General features: G+C 37.8%; 2 protein-coding genes and 3 long non-coding RNA genes across 5 annotated transcripts in view; 3 read left to right on the forward strand and 2 right to left on the reverse strand.

Moving 5' to 3' along the window:
* The window catches only part of LOC103516930 (TBC1 domain family member 12-like), an 11,000-nt gene extending 1,260 nt beyond the window's left edge, over positions 1-9,740 (reverse strand). The window contains exons 1-13 of the mRNA XM_008481921.3: positions 9,725-9,740; positions 9,156-9,209; positions 8,592-8,680; positions 7,991-8,174; positions 7,829-7,949; positions 6,917-7,190; positions 6,443-6,616; positions 5,689-5,877; positions 4,923-5,012; positions 4,766-4,825; positions 4,609-4,615; positions 4,145-4,446; positions 3,327-3,540 (exon numbers count right to left, since the gene is read on the reverse strand). Of these exons, the coding sequence (XP_008480143.2) occupies positions 3,327-3,540; positions 4,145-4,446; positions 4,609-4,615; positions 4,766-4,825; positions 4,923-5,012; positions 5,689-5,877; positions 6,443-6,616; positions 6,917-7,190; positions 7,829-7,949; positions 7,991-8,174; positions 8,592-8,680; positions 9,156-9,209; positions 9,725-9,740 (1,774 nt within the window). The remainder of the gene's footprint in view (positions 1-3,326; positions 3,541-4,144; positions 4,447-4,608; positions 4,616-4,765; positions 4,826-4,922; positions 5,013-5,688; positions 5,878-6,442; positions 6,617-6,916; positions 7,191-7,828; positions 7,950-7,990; positions 8,175-8,591; positions 8,681-9,155; positions 9,210-9,724) is intronic.
* A 938-nt stretch (positions 9,741-10,678) lies between these two features.
* On the forward strand, positions 10,679-11,201 carry LOC113470631. Its single transcript, XR_003393612.1, has 2 exons — positions 10,679-10,772; positions 11,167-11,201. It is a non-coding gene; the product is annotated as an uncharacterized LOC113470631 (long non-coding RNA).
* An 80-nt stretch (positions 11,202-11,281) lies between these two features.
* Positions 11,282-12,354, reverse strand: LOC113470630. The gene is made up of 2 exons (XR_003393611.1): positions 12,128-12,354; positions 11,282-11,509 (listed from the first exon to the last, which is right to left on the reverse strand). It is a non-coding gene; the product is annotated as an uncharacterized LOC113470630 (long non-coding RNA).
* A 257-nt stretch (positions 12,355-12,611) lies between these two features.
* Positions 12,612-21,563, forward strand: part of LOC103516929 (MICOS complex subunit Mic60) — a 15,634-nt gene continuing 6,682 nt past the window's right edge. Inside the window, exons 1-3 of the mRNA XM_026829205.1 lie at positions 12,612-12,773; positions 13,359-13,441; positions 13,648-13,872. Of these exons, the coding sequence (XP_026685006.1) occupies positions 12,729-12,773; positions 13,359-13,441; positions 13,648-13,872 (353 nt within the window). The 5' untranslated portion in view covers positions 12,612-12,728. The remainder of the gene's footprint in view (positions 12,774-13,358; positions 13,442-13,647; positions 13,873-21,563) is intronic.
* LOC113470629 lies at positions 20,966-21,498 on the forward strand. Its single transcript, XR_003393610.1, has 2 exons — positions 20,966-21,037; positions 21,387-21,498. It is a non-coding gene; the product is annotated as an uncharacterized LOC113470629 (long non-coding RNA).

Genomic DNA, 21,563 nt, shown 5'->3' on the forward strand with positions numbered 1-21,563 from the left:
AAAACCAGTTTTTTTGGTTTTTTGGCTTTATGGTTCTCTGGACAAAATTTGCACCACCACTTTCGTTTTCCTCGTAAAAAGGCCTTTAATTTGATATATAGGTCGACCAGGTTTGGATAAATCCTTCTATGGGGACAGACACACAGACGACACCGAAGCGAATACAACAGTCCGTCCACTATACCTTTTATTATTACTATTGTAATTTAATAAAGGAAGGGCGGACTAAAAAGTTGGGGATGAGAGCTTCAGAAGAGGAGAAATTCCAAAAGGAAAATACACAACTTAGTTAGGCAAAAAGGGGGGGGGGAACTATATAAAATCAAATTGGAAAGTAGAAAGATTATGTTGGGATATTGAAAAAAAAGTTGGGATTCTAACTACTAAGTTATTAATTAACCCTTGTTTTCCTTAGTAAATAAGCCCTTTAACTGTTCTGTAAATGAGGCATATGGGGTTAACTTCAAAACCAATTTTGGTTAGGACGCAGCGATGCAATAGCATGCTTAACACCTTAAGTGATCAACCAGAAAAGGTGTAGGTGCCTAGTTTCGGAATATGTGGTCTCAGTCATATGTATAATTGTATATGACTAATGTAACACTCAAAGTGTTAAAAAACAATAAAAAGTTAAATACAGAGTAGAATCTCGATTATTTCAACTCCAAAATCCATTGTTTTTTTCTATCTTTCAAAGGATATCCTATCTGATCATAGGAAAAGATCATAGAAAGTGAGCATTTCAACCTCGATCATTTCAACTACCCCCGGTCCCAATTAGTTGAAATAATCGAGGTTCTACTGTATACTAGAAAGATAAATGGGAACTGTAAATAAAACTAAAAGTAGAAGATAGAGAGCAAAATAAGTTATGAAACATGAAAAAAGGGACAAAAAGAAGGTAGGTATATAAAAATATGAGATTTCTCCTGAGGTGAATTAAACTACACCAAATTCATTTGGTTTTCTATACATAGTCTTTTTTTTCCAGTCCCATGGAAAGATTTTTTTTATTTATTTATTTATTTTTTTTTTTAATCGAGTTTAGCCTACAAAGGACTACGAAAAATAACTTAATTTATGATTCTCCGTTCTTTGCGTTCCTTCCAATATTTCTTCATCCGTTCTGCATGTTATAACTTCCTTTCTTCAGTCCATGTCACACCACTTTTCTTCTTTGGTTTATCCTGGAACACTGAAAATTTCTCCATTTTCTGTCTGAACACATTTCTGTTGATCACATCCTCCTCTGATATTCCTATTTCTTCTAAATCTTTCTTTACCTCTGCAAACCAGGTCACTTGAGTTTTAGGTCTTTTATCGAAGTAATTGAAAATCTTCTTTGTGAGCCTGTTGTCATCCATCCTCTTGATATGTGCGTAGAATGTTGCTCTTCTTTTTCTCATTGTTGTACTTATTTTTTCAACTTTCTGGTATACTTCTTGATTACTCCTCAATTTCCATATCCCATTGTCAAATCTTGCTCCTAGAATCCGTCTTACAATTTTTCTTTCTTTCTTTTCCAATTCTTCAAGTTGGTTTTTTGTATGCATACTAAGACATTCTGAGGCATAAAGGCTTTCGGGTTTTATTACAGTTTGATAATGTCTGATTTTAGCATTTGTTGAAATTGATTTTTTGTTGTAGAAATTCCTGGTCAATTGGAAGGCAGTTTCCATTTTGGCAGATCGTTTGATGTTGGCTTCTTTATCTGAAGCATTTGCTTGGATGATCTCACCAAGATATTTAAACTTTTCAACCCTATTTATTGTTCCATATTTGGTCTTCATTTCTTTAGGGGCTTTGGTGTTACTTGATATGAACTCTGTCTTTTCGAATGAAATTTGTAAACCCGTTTTTTCTGCAACTTCTTTTAATATGTCAATTTGTTTTTTTGCATCGCCTATATTTTCAGCAAATATTGCGAGATCGTCAGCAAAAGCCAAACAATCGATTTCTAAATCATCTTTCTTTACACCAATTCTAACAGTTTGTATGCCTACTTCTTTTGATATTATTCTCCATTCTCTTATGACCTTTTCTAAGACGCAGTTGAATAACAGGGGGGACAATCCATCACCTTGTCGGACTCCTGTTTTTATTTCAAAGGGATTAGATATATCTCCCATGAATTTGATTTTTGATTTAGTTGCTTGGAGGGATTCTTTGATAATGGCAACAGTTTTAGCATCAGCTCCATATTCTTCTAAGATATTGAATAAGGTCTCACGGTCAATGGAGTCGTAAGCCTTTTTAAAATCTACAAAGGTTACATAAATATCTTTGTTTCTTAACCTTCTATATTTGATAATCAGCTTTAAGTTCAGTATTTGTTCCACACATGATCTCCCTTTACGAAACCCACCCTGGTATTCTCCAATACATTGATCTAATTGACATTCCAATCGATTTAATAAGGCTTTTGATAAAATTTTGTATGTTACAGGAAGAAGAGAAATTCCCCTGTAATTGTTGGGATCAGCCTTGTCACCTTTTTTGTGAAGGGGATGGATGAGTGCTGTTTTCCATTCTTCCGGAATTTTTTCAGTTTCCCAAATTTGTTTCATAATTTCCTTTATTTTTTCTATAGTACTGATTTCTGCATATTTCCATATTTCTGCTATTATATGGGTGCTGGAAGCCGAATCGAGTGACTGGGTTCCCGAGCTCTATATTGGTAATATCGACACTATAATGTAGCTTTCCGCTCTTGCGTGCAAGGCGAGTGCAGTGACCACTACGCCATGGGAGCTGACTTTAGCATAGAAAATATCTTGTTTATACCGACTGCCAGCATAGAACTGAAAAGTTCCTTTACTCTCGCAGTCTAAGAGGAAAGGATGGTCTAACACAGGAGAAGATAAAAAATATTGTGAGAATATCACACGACTTTCCATTACCTATTGCTATTCCGATTAACTTCACCCAACCTGACGGAGAGTTGGCCACCCATCCGAATACCAACCAGGCGTAACTTTGATAAACATTACACTGAGAAAAAATAAAATAAAATAGGGTGCTGGAAGCCGAATCGAGTGACTGGGTTCCCGAGCTCTATATTGGTAATATCGACACTATAATGTAGCTTTCCAACAACCCAAATCAGGGGAAGTACTTAACAAAATAATAGAGTTTTTCCACCATAACTAGTGGCACTCTATCACTAATTTTTTTCTCAGTGTACACCACTGAGGTTGACCTAATTCACTAGGTACTCACCTAAGGCAGCTCGGAAAATAAACACTTCCCCATACTAGTGGCACTCTATCATTAATTTTTTTCTCAGTGTACACCACTGAGGTTGACCTAATTCACTAGGTACTCACCTAAGGCAGCTCGGAAAATAAACACTTCCCCATCTCGCATGACCAGGTCCCAAATCTTGCAGACCAAATCCAGGCCCATGGCTTTGGAAAACAGGGTGTATATCCAATCCAGCAGGTACAGATCAGGAGTGAGGCCACATGAGTGGAAGTGGCGGTGTAGTTTGGGCAGGTTGTACTTGAATAGGTCGTTGTACGTCGCGTAGTACGCTTGCATCTGGAAGGAAATGAATCGAGGTAAATGAGGTAATTAAAGAAATAGATAAAGAATGGAAGTATGAAACGAAAGGGAGAAAGAAAGAATGAAGGAAGGAATGAAGGAAAATAAAGAAAGACAGGAAGAAACAAAGACAGGAAGGAAGGGAGAAAGAATGCAGGATTAAAAAAATGGAAGGAAGATAGAATTAAAGAAAGGATGAAAAGAAAGAAATAAAGGAAGGAAGGAAGAAAAAAAAAGAAAGAAAGAATGGAAGAAAGGGAAAAGGAAGAAATAATGGAAGAATGAAAAGAAGGAAGTGGAGGAATGAATGAAAAAAAGAATGAAAAAATTAAAGAAAGAAAGAAAAGAATGAATGAATGAAAGAAAGAAACAAAGAAAAAGAGAGGAAGAGAAAGGAAGAAAAAAATAAAGAATAAAAGGATGAAACAAGAGCAATAAAGGAAGAAAGAAACAAACAAAGAAAGAGAGAGATAGGATGAGAGAAATAAAGAATGAAATAAAGAAAGGAAGGAAGAAAGAACAAAAGAAAAGAAGAAAAAAAATGAAATAAAGAAAGAATAGTAACAAAATACGGCCATTAGACCAAATAAAGGACACTTACCATTCGTATATTCAACGAGTAGAACACATAGAAGACCGACTTGTTGAGGAAGTTGCAGAAGCACACAAACGCCTCATAGGCCGTGCTGATGTTCAAAATGAACAGGGCGCAAATGTAGGACATCCCTTGGACGTAGGAGATTCGCGTGTTGTAGGAGACATACGAGGCCAGCATATAGTGGAGGGTGTTGTAGTAGGGGCCTTCGTTCTGGAAGAGGCACAGATGGGGGAAGGTGCGACTGATGTCCAGACGGATTTGGGTGATCGTGTTGTCGTACAACATTTGATTGTTGATTGTATTCACTTACCTGCATACTCTTGATAAGTTTGGTGTGTGATAGTTCATCTAGTATTGAGAAGATATATTCCTTATGAGACAGAACTAATTCTTCACCGGGTTCATGTGAAAACATATTGGTTAGAATACGAAGTGTCAACATTTGATTGTTGATTGTATTCACTTACCTGCATACTCTTGATAAGTTTGGTGTGTGATAGTTCATCTAGTATTGAGAAGATATATTCCTTATGAGACAGAACTAATTCTTCACCGGGTTCATGTGAAAACATATTGGTTAGAATACGAAGTGTCAACATTTGATTGTTGATTGTATTCACTTACCTGCATACTCTTGATAAGTTTGGTGTGTGATAGTTCATCTAGTATTGAGAAGATATATTCCTTATGAGACAGAACTAATTCTTCACCGGGTTCATGTGAAAACATATTGGTTAGAATACGAAGTGTCAACATTTGATTGTTGATTGTATTCACTTACCTGCATACTCTTGATAAGTTTGGTGTGTGATAGTTCATCTAGTATTGAGAAGATATATTCCTTATGAGACAGAACTAATTCTTCACCGGGCTGATGTGAAAACATATTGGTTAGAATACGAAGTGTCAGGAAGGTTTATGATATGGAAATGGAAGGTACAAGACCTAAGGGAAGACCAAGATATCGTTATGAAGACACTATCAAGTTTGATGTTGGGAAGAAACAAGGAAACTGGGAAGATATAAAGGCTAACCAAAGGTATAGCAATAGAGTCTGGTGGAGGGGCTTTGTTCATCGACCTGTCCTGAAGGATAGAACGATAATGGTTATGTATGTATGTATGTATGTATAATAATCTGGTGCCCAACTTAAATCAACTAATCTGTTGAAATCTAGGGAGTTTGTTGTAGTTACCTACTTAAGATGGAAGAAAGAGGTGGAAAGGAAGAGAAGATTTAACTGTCATCCTCAACGGATGTGGATACAAGATTTACATTTTCAATATTATCTCTTGCACAGAACACTACATCATAGTGTTGGTCATAATTATGTAGCAGCAATTAAATCAAAAACCAGATATGTATACGCGAGCTTCAATATTAAGTTTTTAAGTTGACACATTTTCTCATTGGGTCCGAACATTTTCATTTGAGGACTGTCAGTAATTGTAACAGTCATCATTGACTGACATTATAAAATTGATCCTTTGTTTAGATATCAAATATGATTGATAATGTCGCCTGTAAAATTATTTGATCCAGTTGACAGAGTAGTTTACCTGGGACCTAGCTTCAGCGTCTTTCATACACTGGTCGTAGATTTGTCGCGTAATCCCCAGTTCGTTGCCTATGGACAGATACCACACCTTACTCCGAACACAGGGAGGTAGACCCTTCCACCACAGATCCCGAGCTTTGCGGGACCCTCGCATACTCTCCCAATGAGGAAGAATTTCCTGAAATGGAGGAGAGAAATGAGTTTTTTTTACCTCCCCGAAAACCGTCCCGGGTGGAATCACAATCAAGGAGAGGAAGACAGGATTGGAGAACGCCAGCCGTTCCGAGAAAGAACCATATCTGTTTCATCCCGGACGGGAATTGAACCCGCGATCTAGCGCTTAGAAGGCAGGCGAGCTACCCTCCAAGCTAACTAGTCTGGAGAGAGAAACTTAAGTAGATAGGTAAAATAGGTTACTTAATAGTTAGCAAGAGTACCTAAATGTAGGTACTTCTCAGGACAAATAGTTGAAGAAGAAGAAGAAGAAGAAGAAGAAGAAGAAGAAGAAGAAGAAGAAGAAGAAGAAAAAAAAAGATGAGTGTTTCACAGCCGTTTTTATTTCGTAGCAGGGAAACAACTGTAACATTAGACTCGTCAGTGTCGTAGCATGCCCACCCCGTGGTAGGCCTCTCATCGGACGGGCGAGAAGGGACACAACACTTCCCATTTAGTAATGAGAATTTCTTGCTAAATGTGGAAAAAAGTAAGAATTTCCTTCAAGGGTTTCATTATTCATTAAGTACCTGTGTCCAAATTTTCACCGCGTTCGCCTGTTGTTCCTCATTTTTCAGCTGCAACTCGAGCTGTTTCTTCTTCATCTTACTCTCCTGTTCTTCCTTCTTCTTGATGTTCTCCAACATTTTCAAATATTCTTTCTCGTGCTTCAGCCTTTCTTCTTCCGATTTGGCGGGCAATTCCTAGAAAATAAATGTTTTCATTAAATAAATATTTTAATTTTTGATTTCCTAAAGAAATACCCAAGTATACACTGTTTTCATAAAGTCCCAAGCCACTTTTTTAAAAAGTCCCAAGCCACCCTTTTAACCTAGGAAGCTGTAAGTTTGCATGCAGCCCTTGATTATGGTAGGTACCTAAAGAATTTCAGGAGGTACTCAAAATTTTAGATAAAATAAAATAAATAAAAAAATCATAAACAGGGCCCATAGATTTTTCAAGATTTAAATTCACCATGTTATTTCTCTGATGGGGTTGCTTACCTTAGGTCTATCATGAGGTATGAGTGCTGTACTGCTTATAGTGAGTGTCTCATGAGAAGTGTCCCGCGGTATCGAATGATTAGACAGGGTGGACGAGTTAGAATGCACGCTCAGACCGTCTGAATTGTCCGCCATACAGGGGGGCTCAAAATGACGAGAGAAGAGGTTCCATTTGAAGAGGCCTGATGAGGAGGAGGAGGTTTTGGAGGGAGGCCGACCTGGTGAGGCCAAGTCAAGGTCGGAACTGGAACTGGTTTTCCACTCAAACACGTTTCTGCGGAGGATAATTGAAAAAATAGTTACTTACATGTACTTGTAGTGAACAAAAATAAATAATACACACTTATGACATTTTTCAATAGACAAGTACATAAATACTTGTGTATTCACTGCAATTTCTGACAAACTACTTATAATAACTAGTAATAACAAGTAATTGAAATATGGGCATAAAGGTACATAACTAATTTACCAGTAGTTAAATTAGAATAGGTACATATGTACTTATAGTGAACAAAAATAAATAATACACACTTATGACATTTTTCAATAGACAAGTACATAAATACTTGTGTATTCACTGCCATAACTGACAAACTACTTATAATAACTAGTAATAACAAGTAATTGAAATATGGGCATAAAGGTACATAACTAATTTACCAGTAGTTAAATTAAGGGATTTCTTATAGGTTGAGAATTTGAGACTAACTTAGTGAGTTTCTGCATACGGTTCAGTACGAGCCTGTCAATCCAGAATTCGCAGGTTCACACATAGGACTTGTGGTGTTCCAGTATCGTTTCATAGGATTTCCTATAGATTGACACGGACATTTGCCTAACTTAGTGAGTTTCTGCATACGGTTCAGTACTCGCCTACCAATCCAGAATTCGCAGGTTCACACATAGGACTTGTGGTGTTCCAGTATCGTTTCATAGGATTTCCTATAGATTGACACGGACATTTGGGCTATGGATTTGAACAGCTTGTCAGCATCCATGTTGTCAGGTAGTTTGGTGAGGAATTTGGATACTCGCCTACCAATCCAGAATTCGCAGGTTCACACATAGGACTTGTGGTGTTCCAGTATCGTTTCATAGGATTTCCTATAGATTGACACGGACATTTCGAGAACAGGGTGTATATCCAATCCAGCAGGTACAGATCAGGAGTGAGGCCACATGAGTGGAAGTGGCGGTGTAGTTTGGGCAGGTTGTACTTGAATAGGTCGTTGTACGTCGCGTAGTACGCTTGCATCTGAAAGGAAATCGAGGGAAAAAGAGAATAAAAGAACTAGCTAAATAATGAAAGAAAGAGAGAATAAAAATAATTAGGTAAAGAATGGAAGACTGAAACGAAAGGAAGAAAGATAGAATAAAAGAAAGAAAGAAAGCAAGGAAGAAAAAAAGAAAGAAACAAAAGAAAGAAAGAAGGAAAAAAAGAAGAAGAAGAAAAAAAAGAAAGAATGGATAAAAGAAAAAAATAATGGAAGATTGAAATAAAGAAAGGATGAAAGAAATAGAGAAAGTACGAAAAAAAAGAAAGAATGGAATAATGAAATAAAGAAAGAAAGAATGGACAAATGAAAGAGAGAAAGGAAAAAAGAAAGAAAGAATCACATAAATAAAGAATAGTCACAAAATACGGCCACGAGACGAAATACAGGACACTCACCATTCGTATATTCAACGAGTAGAACACATAGAAGACCGACTTGTTGAGGAAGTTGCAGAAGCACACAAACGCCTCATAGGCCGTGCGCCCTGCAGGAAGTCCATTTCCAACAGAGCGTCTTCATGTAGTTGAAGAATACCTGCGGGAAAGAATAGAATAGATTCGAATAGAAAATTAGAACTCTCGATTTGGACGCGGACAAATGGCGAGAAGAGTGTATGCTCACCTATGACCTACCGACGAATAATAAGTGTATTCTTGAAGAGGAGGGGACCGAAGAGGAGAAGAACTGTGAGGAAACGAGCGAACTATTTCAGAGTAAGTTATGTGAGTAGAATAGAAAATATCTTGTTTATACCGACTGCCAGCATAGAACTGAAAAGTCCCTTTACTCTCGCAGTCCAAGAGGAAAGGATGGTCTAAGACAGGAGAAGATGAAAAATATTGTGAGAATATCACACGACTTTCCATTACCTATTCCGATTAACTTCACCCAACCTGACGGAGACCGGGAAACGCCAGCAGGACGCAATTGCCCAGTTGCCCACCCATCCGCATACCAACCAGGCGTAACTTTGATAAACATCAACAGAGCGTCTTCATGTAGTTGAAGAATACCTGCGGGAAAGAATAGAATAGATTCGAAAAGAAAATATCTTGTTTATACCGACTGCCAGCATAGAACTGAAAAGTCCCTTTACTCTCGCAGTTTAAGAGGAAAGGATGGTCTAAGACAGGAGAAGATAAAAAATATTGTGAGAATATCACACGACTTTCCATTACCTATTCCCATTAACTTCACCCAACCTGACGGAGACCGGGAAACGCCAGCAGGACGCAATTGCCCAGTTGGCCACCCATCCGCATACCAACCAGGCGTAACTTTGATAAACATTACACTGAGAAAAATAAAATAAAGTAGGGTGCTGGAAGCCGAATCGAGTGACTGGGTTCCCGAGCTCTATATTGGTAATATCGACACTATAATGTAGCTTTCCAACAACCCAAATCAGGGGAAGTAACAAAATAATAGAGTTCTTCCACCATAACTGTTGAGTTGGAGTTCTAATGTAGTAAGAAAAGATCACTTTGAAAATAGAACATTGGAACGAATTTATTTTGTGTAGACTCACTAGTACACAAACCCATACTTTCTGATGAGTAGACTCATCAATATGCTTACCTGGAATGCATCAGTAATCCATCATAGCTACTATTTCTACAATGACTCTTCACATAGCTAGACTTCCTATCACGTTTCTCCAAGTATAAGTAGTGCTTTATTTAGACTGTCAGCTTCAAACAAGTTGTTCCATTATACAAACAGTTTCAGAGCACCTCTTTAATAGAGAGGAATTAGCATTGGAATATGCAATGTGACTTTTTGAAGTCAAGATAAATCATATCAACTAGATTTAAGTACAAAAGAGTTGTCAATATAGTATGAATATTGCGCCACACATGGAATGAGTGGGTAAAAAAAGAGAGGTAGTTATCATGATTTAAGTCAAGAACAAGTTAATTACATACATAATTACCTACCTATCTACCTTCTTATCTTTATAGTCTTTTAAAATTATATGTTCCTACCTAATGTGTTGTTTTCAAGTAAATTTTGTGTTACAGTAGAGTCACTTTTCCATTTTCCTTACAAAACCCATTACTGATCAATACACATGTGCATGTTTGAGTAATTTATACCTTTCTATCTATTTCATAGATTAGTGCATACAGACCAGTCATTAGTACACAAACCCATACTTTCTGATGAGTAGTCTCATCAGTATGCTTACTAATTTTTTGTTACAGTAGTCACTTTTCCATTTTCCTTACAAAACCTATTACTGATCAATGCACATGTGCATGTTCAAGTAATTTATGTCAATTTCATAGATTAGTACATACAGACCAGTCATCAGTACACAAACCCATACTTTCTGATGAGTAGTCTCATCAGTATGCTTACCTGGAATGCATCAGTAGTCCATCGTAGCTACTATTTCTATTCACTGTTCATACAAAAGTTTGCGCTTCCCTCTAACTGCCTGCTAACATAGACTGTTTTTTTTTCCGATGTGTCTTGGTGTTTCATTTTAGCTATTAAAACCAGTTTGCCTGAAACACCTTCTGTTGTGGAAAAGAAACCTGTTGAAATAAAGCCAGTTGCTCAACAAGTTACAGGTAAGTGAAACATTTGGCTCTCAGATATCCAAATAATTAAAACTTCAAATGTTAAAGCGCACCTAATGGGGAAAACACTGTTTATTATTATTATTATTATTATTATTATTATTATTTTTTTTAAAGCATGAGTTCAGGACGCACTCTTTTACAACTACCTACCTACATGATCGTATCAGGAAAGAGATACACAGATTGGTTAGAAAATTTCTGTCCTGCCTGGGATTCGAACCCAGAACCTTAATTTTTTCTTCATGTTTTTCTAGGGGTTTGCTAGAACAGCTTTGGTATCTGTGGGCTTTGTGTTTTTTTTTGCCCATTTAGTTAGGTACTACAGTTTTTTTTATGTACCTAGTTATTTATCAAAATTTCTTGTTATTCTTTTTTTTTTCAGTTAGTGACAAACCTTCGACTCCTTCAGCCAAGCCCTCGCCCACGGTAGCACATCTATTAAAACTAGCACTAGTATCACATTTTTTGTAGTCAGATCTATTAACATTGGAGTCAGACCCTCCGTAGGCCTCCATGGATTGTTCGGTTAGCCGCAGTTCATTCAGTGGGAGGTTGATGTCATTTGTGACATTATTGTTTAATCCGTTTAACTGGTCTTGGTCCAATAGGTGTTTATTTTCTGCTATGGAATTGATGTTCTTGAGATGTGAACTCATTTTGGTTTATTTGAATAACTCGGTCACAAGATTATTGTCACTTGTCTGACTAACATTGTGTCATCACTTCTGGAATCAAAATAATTTTGCTGTTAGATTGTTCCCAAGTACCTCTCTATACTTGGTGTTTTTTAGAAAAATGCCAACCTATAATTCCTACCTACAGGCTCTCTGCCTAACGTTTTTTTCACCAATAATTTTGTTATGGGGACACTACTTACCTACTTATCAAAGGAACTTGTTGGAAATATGTCAAGGGAACACATATTCTTCAATAAACTGATTTGAGTTTGGTGTGTGAAATTTCATAAGACATCAAGGAATGACTCAGAAAAGCTGAAAAGGGGTGGACTTTATAAACACTGGGCTGAAAGGGACCCATTGAAATTGTCAGGGATGGGAATGACCAGGTTATAGGTTGAAGGACCTACATACAATTGCCTGGATTAGATACAGAAAGACTCTTGCATCTCCTAAAGATCATGGCCTTTAAAGTTTAAAACCTCGACTTCCTGTTGATTACATTTTGGATGAACTTACCAAGTTTCATAAACACACCTATCCTGGATGGACATCATAAAAGCTTGGCCTGGATTAGATACAGAAAGACTTTTGCATCTCCTAAAGATCATGGCCTTTAAAGTTTAAACCTCGACTTCCTGTTGATTACATTTTGGATGAACTTACCAAGTTTCATAAACACACCTATCCTGGATGGACATCATAAAAGCTTGTTTTCCAGTGAGAGATTCTTGATGCTTAAGAGTACATAATGATTTTCTATTCTCACGAGGATGGTTTAAAATTGAATTACATTTAAAACAGTAGGTAACTACACAGAAAAGATCTAGGGAAATTTCAGGAAAATGATTAATTTTCCAAGACGAAAAAGAAAATTTATTGGAAAAACTCCTTATCAAATGTTTCTTCTGAAAGCAAATCAGCTGATTTTGAGAAAACAAAAAACACGCATCGATTTAACAGCGGGAAAACTCAAATCTTGGGGCCTGTTTCATGAAAACTCCAAAAATTTCTTCTTCACATACGAAAATCACGTTGAAAATTGAGCGCCGTGCGTAGAGTGCTTATACAAGTTAACCAACCGTAAGATTTTTTACCAGAAAAATTACTATTATTAAGTGCATCACTGATTTTTTATTTACTTTTGAAATTTTCCAAAATTTCCCCCTCTTTCCCTCTGGCTGTCCGTCTTCGCAAATCGGTGTCAATTTTCCGGAAAATTAATCCAAAATCCCCGTGTAGGGATAGTTTTCGTGAATAATTAACAATGTACCGAATAGTAGCATGTAAAAATCTCCTCCCCTTCAAAAAGGTAAGTCCTACATCACTTGCTTTGGATAAGAGTAAAAACTCTATAGTTTGAGGTTATTTAGGTGTTTTCCTAATTTGACATTCATGTTGATTGAATTTTCTACCTTGCCCTATGGTTCTTATCACCAACTGATAAGAAGATGTGAGATAATGAAGTACAGAGTAAAAACTCTATGGTTTGAGGTTATTTAGGTGTTTTCTTAATTTGACATTCATGTTGATTGAATTTTCTACCTTGCCCTATGGTTCTTATCACCAACTGATAAGAAGATGTGAGATAATGAAGTACCTGCCTACCAACCAATATCTTGGGACTGAACCCTTCCTCAACTCCCAGAGGTTTTGTCTGTTATATGTCGCGAGTACTTACATTGACAAAAAAACATAGGTACTTTCTTGTCATCAAAAAATAAAAATGATCTGACATCTGACCCCTACCTATTACTCTTCTTGCTGGATTAGATGGGACTAGTAGACAACTACTGGCCTTGTACAAACACCACTGGTGTCCAAAAATATTCCCGTCCAGTTGTTTTGCCTGCCAATCAAAACCTTGTTGTTATGTTCATTTTTTTACTCTTTTCAGGTCCCTGAAAGGTTACTGAAATCTACAAACACTTGCAATGCTTCCCTCTCAAGGTGTTACTCAGGAGGAGGAAAAAAGAAAAGGTTGGTAATAGGAATAAATGTGCAACTACAAACCCTGATGCTCTTGGGGCTTCCATCATAAGATTCCCAAAGATTTGAGAACTTTGAACATTTTAATTACCTACTGATGGTCTCTCCTCAAACAGAATAACAAACACCCCTATTTGTTAGTAAAAAAAAATCCTTTATACTTACCTACCGACAATGATTATTTATTTATTTTTCAGTGGCCACCCAATTCTCTACACTCTGGGATTCACCAGTGTGACCGTAGGAGGTGTTGTGGCATATGCCAAGTTTGACAAAGACTTCCGACTCTGGCTCGAAGAGAACTTACCAGGTTCGGATAAATTCATCGAAGTTGTCACTGAGGAGAAGGGAGTGTCCGTTGTTGATGTGGTTGTGAACAAGTATGAAGATATCAAGCATGAGGTGGAAACTATCAAAACTGAGTAAGTAGACTTGAATTCTTCTTCGCCTTTTCCCATGTTCAGATGGGGTCGGCGTTTGTTTTCGGTCTCTCAATCAGCTTTAGAGTGATCGCTTTGAAGCCAACTGGTTTTGGCTAAACAAAATTTTCTGAGTGGGATGCCCTTCACACTCATTTGGACTAGTCTACTCTCTGTTTATAGTCCCCTAGCTAGTCGCTGATCTACTCTCTGTTTATAGTCCCTCAGCCAGACTCATTAATTCAAGTAAGTAGACTTGAATTAATGGGGACAAATCAAATAACTACTGATTGCACTAATTCTCTGCAGATTGTATTTAGATAAGATTTTAGTTGAGCAGTATTGTGTCTTGTGTCTTATCGGGCTGGCACAGTATTCTACCCATCTAGGACTTTTATTATAAAATTTCATTCTCATATTTTTAACCATTTCTTTAGGTTTTCAAATTTGAAATGAGTTGTATCACCAGATTATTTCTTTGTTTTATTTTCAGCACCTTGGGGAAAATAGAAGACCTTACCGGTTTCAAATTTGAGTCTGAAGCACCCAGTACTTCATCATCTCCTGCCACTTCTTCACAAGGTATGTAAGAAACCATCTTTAGATGTTTTGATTTGGGTTTGGTGTTTTAGAAATTTAGACTTTCCATCTAAGAGAATTTGGGTTTTGTTTGGACAGCTCTGACCAGCCACTTCTGTCATTGGGTCTCTCCACACTTGCATCAATAACCGACACCACCCGATTGTCAAACTTGCTCAGAATTCGTACGCCATCCTATGGAATGGAATGGAATAGAATAGAAAAAGAAGGCCAACCCTATTTAAATAGAAAAAGGCTAGGAAGAAGAATACAATAGAATAGAATTAGAACCTAAGTGGTGTAATGGTTAACGTAGGGTCTCTCCACAATTGCATCAATAACCAACACCACCCGATTGTCAAACTTGCTCAGAATTCGGACCCCATCCTATCCTATCCTATGAAATAGAATAGATTTTTTTAAAGCTTTTTTTTAGAAAAGCTTCAACTGAAACTTTTCTTTTTGGTAGAGGGAACTATAAAAAACGGAGGAAGTCAGCCAAGCTAGCTTGGAGGGTAACGTCAGTAGCGTGCTTGCCTAGGAAGCGTTAGAACGCGGGTTGAATTCCCGCCCAGGGCGAACTTTTTTTTAAACTGTTCGTTCTCGGAACAGCTGACTTTCTCCTGTCCAGTCCTTCTCTCCTTCGGGATGATAAGACCTCCGTTGATATAGTTCCCTCTAAGAACTTCGAGGCATATTCTTTAAATCCATGTCTTTCAATCCAAGTATCGTGTCTCTCCTCGCCCATCTGATGAGAGGCATACTACGGGATGGGCATGCTACAACACAGACCACATGCGTCTAATGTAGCAGTTGTTTCATTGCTACGAAATAAAAACGACGGTGATTTCACTAATGAGAGAGTGTTAAATCACCCAAAAAGAGGCGTTTTTAAAAACTCCTGTTTGGATCATTAAAAATCCTCCCATTAGTGGAATCGCTGATTAAGTCATTGGTGAAACCTACCATAAACTTATAGAACTTGGTGAAAAAAAGGCCATTGTAAAAAAAGTCTTTTATATTTTACAGACAAATTCGTTATATTTTTAATAAAAAGTAAAAAAAAAAGAGGTTTGACAGAGGGAACTTTAACTGCTAAGGTCTTATCGGCCCGAAATCGACGAGAGAAGGAAGACAGGATAGGAGAAAGCTAGCCATTCCGAGGACGAACATTATCCGTTCAGGATGAAATCCGTGCCTAGCAGGAATTGAACCTGCGTTTTCGGCCTAGCGCTCACAAGGCAGATACGCTACTAACCAAGCTAACTATGCTAGCTAAAAACTTTAAACGCGATGTTTTTGCAGTTATACCTTTGTTTCTTCCAGATCACGCCTTAAGCAAATATAATCTCTCTATAATATGTTTCAGGAAGAGTATCGAAAATCTGAAGTCCCACGTGAACGACCCCAAGTTCAACGCCTCGCCCGATCAGATTTTTGCAGTATGCATGCGTTTGCCCAAGCCTATATTTTTTACTCTCTTTCTAGCTAACTATTCCTTCGTTTTCTTATGATGTCTTTTGATACTTTCTCATGATATTGCTCATAGCCTTGTGTTTTTATGATTATTTTCAAATATTTAGATTCCTTGCTCATGCTCAGTTCTTTCGGTTTGTTCTTTGGAAGATGATTTTTAGTTCTCCATTTCATCCTGTGTTCAAGTGGAAAATGTACCCATCATACGACCTTTTCAGTTGGTTTTCTAAATGTGTTTATAGTTTTCAAGTTACCTTTAAAAATCTTCGAAAATAAAAATCTCTTTATTTATTGCTCTGATTCCGATCCATTCTGCATTGTGGTTTGTTCCAATGTCTTGCTGTATCTAATCCACTTCTGACTCGGTTTCTTTATTTTCTATTTGCAGAGCGAGCCTATGCAGAAGAAGCAGTCCAACACAGTCAGGCCCTTTGGAGTGCGTGTCAGACTCTCATCCTGAGAATACAAAACTCCATCACACCCCAGGATGTGAAACCCCTCAAATCCGAAATAGACGCTATCAAGAAATCTGCAGGTAAAGTTCAGATAATACTTGAACGTTTCGTGATGGGGATTTGTCCAGATAGTCAACACGCCTAATGTTTCTTAGCTTGAGTGTTAGAGATTTCGCATAGCAAGCAAGCAAGCAGCGACATAGGATACAGGTTGATTCAAATTTTGCTGAATGAGGCAAAAGGAAACAAATTGAAACTTCAGCCTTTAATTACTTGTTACTTGATGTATATTCCTCCAATTAAATAAAATTACATTTTTTTTTTTTAGCTCTGTATAGTTTGATGTTTCTCCGTTTTAAGATGATATCCGCCTAATCTCCCCCCCCCTTTTTTTTCAGCCAAATCTGACACATTTGTCGAGACGATCTGCGCGGCATTTCCGAGCGCATCCGCTTCATATTTGTGTTCAAAGAGGGCTTCAAATCTGTTCTTTTTTTGTGCTTCTATGAGATTCTGTGTTTGGAAGTTGTAAGCTGTCATGGGGTTTTCAAAAATGCTACACAGTCCGCTTCATATTTGTGTTCAAAGAGAGCTTCAAATCTGTTCTTTTTTTGTACTTCTATGAGATTCTGTGTTTGGAAGTTGTAAGCTGTCATGGGGTTTTCAAAAATGCTACACAGGTCCTTTTCAACGATCGATTCGTTCGACCAACACCGCTTGGTTCTTCCGTTCCCAACAGTTGTACCGACGTCCTGTGTCCTTTGAGTTGTCGACGGGAGTCGACTCTCGTCCCAGATTTGCCCAAAATCGCACGATTTTCGGCGCGCCATGTGCCCCCTCTTGAGTTTCCCGAAATATTTCCGGTGCAGCTGATTTTCTCGGCTGGTATACATGGTCAGATCGAATGACTTTCGACGTAACAGGCCGCGTTTGTTTCTAGTTGAGCAGTAACATGTTTGAGCGTTTGTCTTTTGAGTAAAGTTGGATAGATCGTTTGTATCTTGGTTGAAAGTCTCATCACTTTGGTTTTGATCTGGATGGACTGTGTTTGTTTCTAGTTGAGCAGTAACATCTTTGAGCGTTTGTCTTTTGAGTAAAGTTGGATAGATCGTTTGTATCTTGGTTGAAAGTCTCATCACTTTGGTTTTGATCTGGATGGACAATTTCAAATCTGTTGTTGATTATTTGAACGATCCTCGCGTCTGCCTTTTCATATTTTTCATGCTGAACGTTCAATTTTTCTTTTGGACTTTTGAGAGTTTTGATCTCATCTAGGGTTTGATATGTTTGAGAGTTCTTCCTCTGTTTTGAATAGTCTTTTGTGTTCCTTTCTGACTGATCGAGTTTGGTAGTAAGGCTCAACTGATCAAAGCTTTTACAAGAGTTAGTAGCCCTCTTGGGTGGCAGTTTGTAAAATTCTTCATTTATATGTGAACTTGGCAAACACTTTTCAAATACAATCGATCGTGTTTGGTTCTCATCTAGGGTTTGATATGTTTGAGAGTTCTTCCTCTGTTTTGAATAGTCTTTTGTGTTCCTTTCTGACCGATCGAGTTTAGTGGTAGGGCTCAACTGATCAAAGCTTTTACAAGAGTTGGTAGTCCTCTTGGGCGGCAGTTTGTAAAATTCTTCATTTATATGTGAACTTGGCAAACACTTTTCAAATACAATCGATCGTGTTTGGTTTCCCGCTTGACAGCCAGTAGGGCTCAACTGATCAAAGCTTTTACAAGAGTTGGTAGCCCTCTTGGGCGGCAGTTTGTAAAATTCTTCATTCATATGTGATCTTGGCAAACACTTTTCAAATACAATCGATCGTGTTTGGTTTCCCGCTTGACAGCAGCTATGTGTATGCTCAAAACATTGGTGCGTTCTTTGAAAAGCTTTCAAATCATTTGGCCGAACGCTTTTACAAATGTCGCATTTTTGTCTATTCCTGTATTCGCCGTTTTTGAAGGAATCATCATTCAGGGATATTGAATGTCGAACTTTGTACTCTTGTTGTTTGAGTAGTTTATCAACTAGTCCTTTGTTGATTGATTCAAAGTTTACGTAGTTATTGAAATCTTTGATGCCTACGGGAACTTGTTTCTCGTCACATTTGCCAAAACCGCCAAAAAGCGGTCAAAATACCGCCAACCGCAGCAACCATCTTAACCAAACGTTTTGTGTTGCATCCTTGTCACATTTGTGAACTACATATAGAAACGGAAACCGCTGCCAAAGCCCTCCTGAGTCACGCCGCCTCGGTGAGCTTCGTTCAGTAGATGCGGCCCTCTGTGCCGCAGGGCCGGCCCCGTGTGGCCTTTGGCCGGAGAATTCAGGTGATCCGTGATAAGTATGGGCGCAAGTGAAGCTTAGACCGCAGTTTTGGACCGCTTTTGAAGCCCCATGTATTTGTTACGGGGTCGAGCGAATTTCGAAAACTACTTCATGTCTATCGCCTTGTGTGCGGGGGTTCATTTCAACTTTAACTTTGACTTGAGAAAGCTCATACTGTATACATTTTACCCAACTTGTTGCAGTCGGGAAAACTGTACTTCCTTTAGTAGGTCTACGTTGCTATTTTTGTAAACATCCAATGTCCGCCTTTTTTGGGAGTGATTTTTCTGATCACTGAATTCTCTCGCCACGGGTCATTTAGGAAACGTATTCTTTCTGTAAATTATTACCAATCTATTTTACCTATTTTTTATTTCTAAGTTCTCTGTAAAGTATTTGTTTTTAGATAAAATATTTCAATGTGTAGATAGCTAAATATTTTTACCCTAAGGGAAAAAAATTAAGAAAAAATCAAATAAATGTGCGCTTATTAAAATTTAGAGTTTTTAGACCCTGGGAACAAATTTGGTCTCTCTCTCTCTCCCCTTTTCCCCTTTCCTCTCTATATCTCTCTCTTTCACGTATTTTCCAGCCTTTCTAAAGTACTTAGTTATTGGAAATTCCAAATTATTCGAAGGGTTTTTGAACAAGAAACCTTTTACATTAAATAACCATTCTGATTTATGCAGAAGTAATAAAATTCAATCTAATTATTAGATTACCAATTAACTATTCCCTATTTCAAATGAGACAGCTTTTACAGACCTGTTTCAAATGGCTGCATGCATTAGTTTGACGAGAAATAAATAATTTCTTCCCTGTTATTGTTTTCTATAAATATCTTGAAATTCATTTCACTAATAAAGGCTAGTATTCCCGAGCATCTTTTGGTCTAAACTTTTAGACTTGAGAGCTAGTTTTACTGCAGAATAAGCTTGGACAACGAACCCTCCAGTCAAACACTACCTTTAAGGGACTAAGGCCTAGATGTTTCCATGTATAAGCATAAGAAAACTAATCTATCAAGTGCCGAACTACCTCTAAAAGGATGGTCAGTAATACCAGCCTAAACTACCCTCCTCTCCTTACAGAAAAAGAGAACACAAAATGGATAGTAGTTATAATTTCTATACGAGTATAATAATATAACACCAATTTATTTTATTTACAATAATTTTCTCATATGAGTATAGTAATATAACACCAATTTATTTTATTTACAATAATTTTCCGCTTGTACAGGGTAAAAAATAAAATATGCTTCGTATGATTTCAACTGTAATTGGCCAGCCTAGTTAGCTTAGTTGGTAGTGCGTCTGCCTTGTAAGCGCCAGACCGCGGGTTCGATTTCCGCCCAGGGCGGATTTTATCCTGATGGGATAATGTTCGTTCTCGGAACGGCTGGCTTTCTCCTATCCTGTCTTCCTTCTCTCTTGGCTCCTGGGCCTGGAGACGGAGATGTAGTCGCCAATGTTAACAACAACAACAACATTCTTGATATCAAAATAGAGAAACATCTGTATGTGATCAAATTGGTGGTACCTCCCTACCTACCTACCTACCTCAAGAAATCATCTACATGAAAAATAGTTATAAGGTCTAAATAATCAAAGATAGAAAATATAATTTTGGTTATAAGCTTTGAACTTCTTCTCTGTACTTAATGTAAAATGTATAAGTAGGTACCCTTATGTGAAGTAATGAATTGCTGACTAAGTGGATATGCACTCAACTTGTGTAGATTATCAGGGTGCTTGTTTCAATAAGATCATTTTAACAACTGATTAGTAAGTTATAGTACCTTAGTAGCTATAATATCATAAAGCCTTTATCTCTTGAGGGATTTTTTTTTTTTTTTTTTAAGTTGCAAAAAAGGTCATTATCACTAGCTCACAATGATCATCCCTTGTAATTTGCAGGCTTAAGAAGAAAACTTCTGGCAAAGCCAACAACAACCACAAGACCAAAAGCGGCAACAATCTATCAGTGCCACCCAGTATTAGCAAATTTTGTAATTAAAGCGGTGAAATAGCAAAGGGAGAGAAGCCGAGAGTTGACTTTTAAGAAAAACAGATTTAATGTTTACCTAGCCAGCCTAGTTCGCTTAGTTGGTAGTGCGTCTGCCTTGTAAGCGCTAGGCCGCGGGTTCGATTCCCGCCCGGGGCGGATTTTATCCTGATTATAATGTTCGTTCTCGGAACGGCTGGCTTTTTCCTATCCTGTCTTCCTTCTCTCTTCGATTTCGGGACGATAAGACCATAGCAGTGCAGAAGTCGCGAAATAACGTGACGGAGAAGTATGCGCGACGGATTGAAGAGGAGAAACGAAAACACCAGGTAAGGATTGAAGTGCAGTGAAGTGGGATAAGGTTCGTTCTTGGAACAGCTGACTTTCTTCTATCCTGTTTTCCTTCCCTCTTTGCTTTCGGGACCATAAGACCTTAGCAGTTACAGTTCCCTCTGTCAAATCTCTTCAAAAAAAAGTTGACTGGAATGAAAAATGACTCTAAAAGTCCTTATTCTATTCTGAAATTATTACCTATTCTATTTTGTACCTGTACCTGCATGCCGGATAGTATACATAAAACCTTGTTTAGACTGCGGGAGTTCGATCTCATTCTAGCAGTAGGAACATGGTCTGTTCTATCAATTCTATTCCATTCTATTAATTTTATTCTATTCTCAGGAAGAGCTGTCCATTCTATTCCCGGATGGCGACAGTTACGCGAAAGATCCGACCGCCAAAAATCTCAACCTCCTCCTCCTTTACACTTCGGGGAAGATTCAATTCTACCAGATTTCGCGATTTTGTTCGCGGATTTGGCGATTATGTTCGCGGATTTCGCGATTATGTTCGCGGATT

Source organism: Diaphorina citri, unplaced genomic scaffold (assembly GCF_000475195.1).
Source record: "Diaphorina citri unplaced genomic scaffold, Diaci psyllid genome assembly version 1.1 scaffold1704, whole genome shotgun sequence".
NCBI classification, from domain to species: domain Eukaryota; kingdom Metazoa; phylum Arthropoda; class Insecta; order Hemiptera; family Psyllidae; genus Diaphorina; species Diaphorina citri.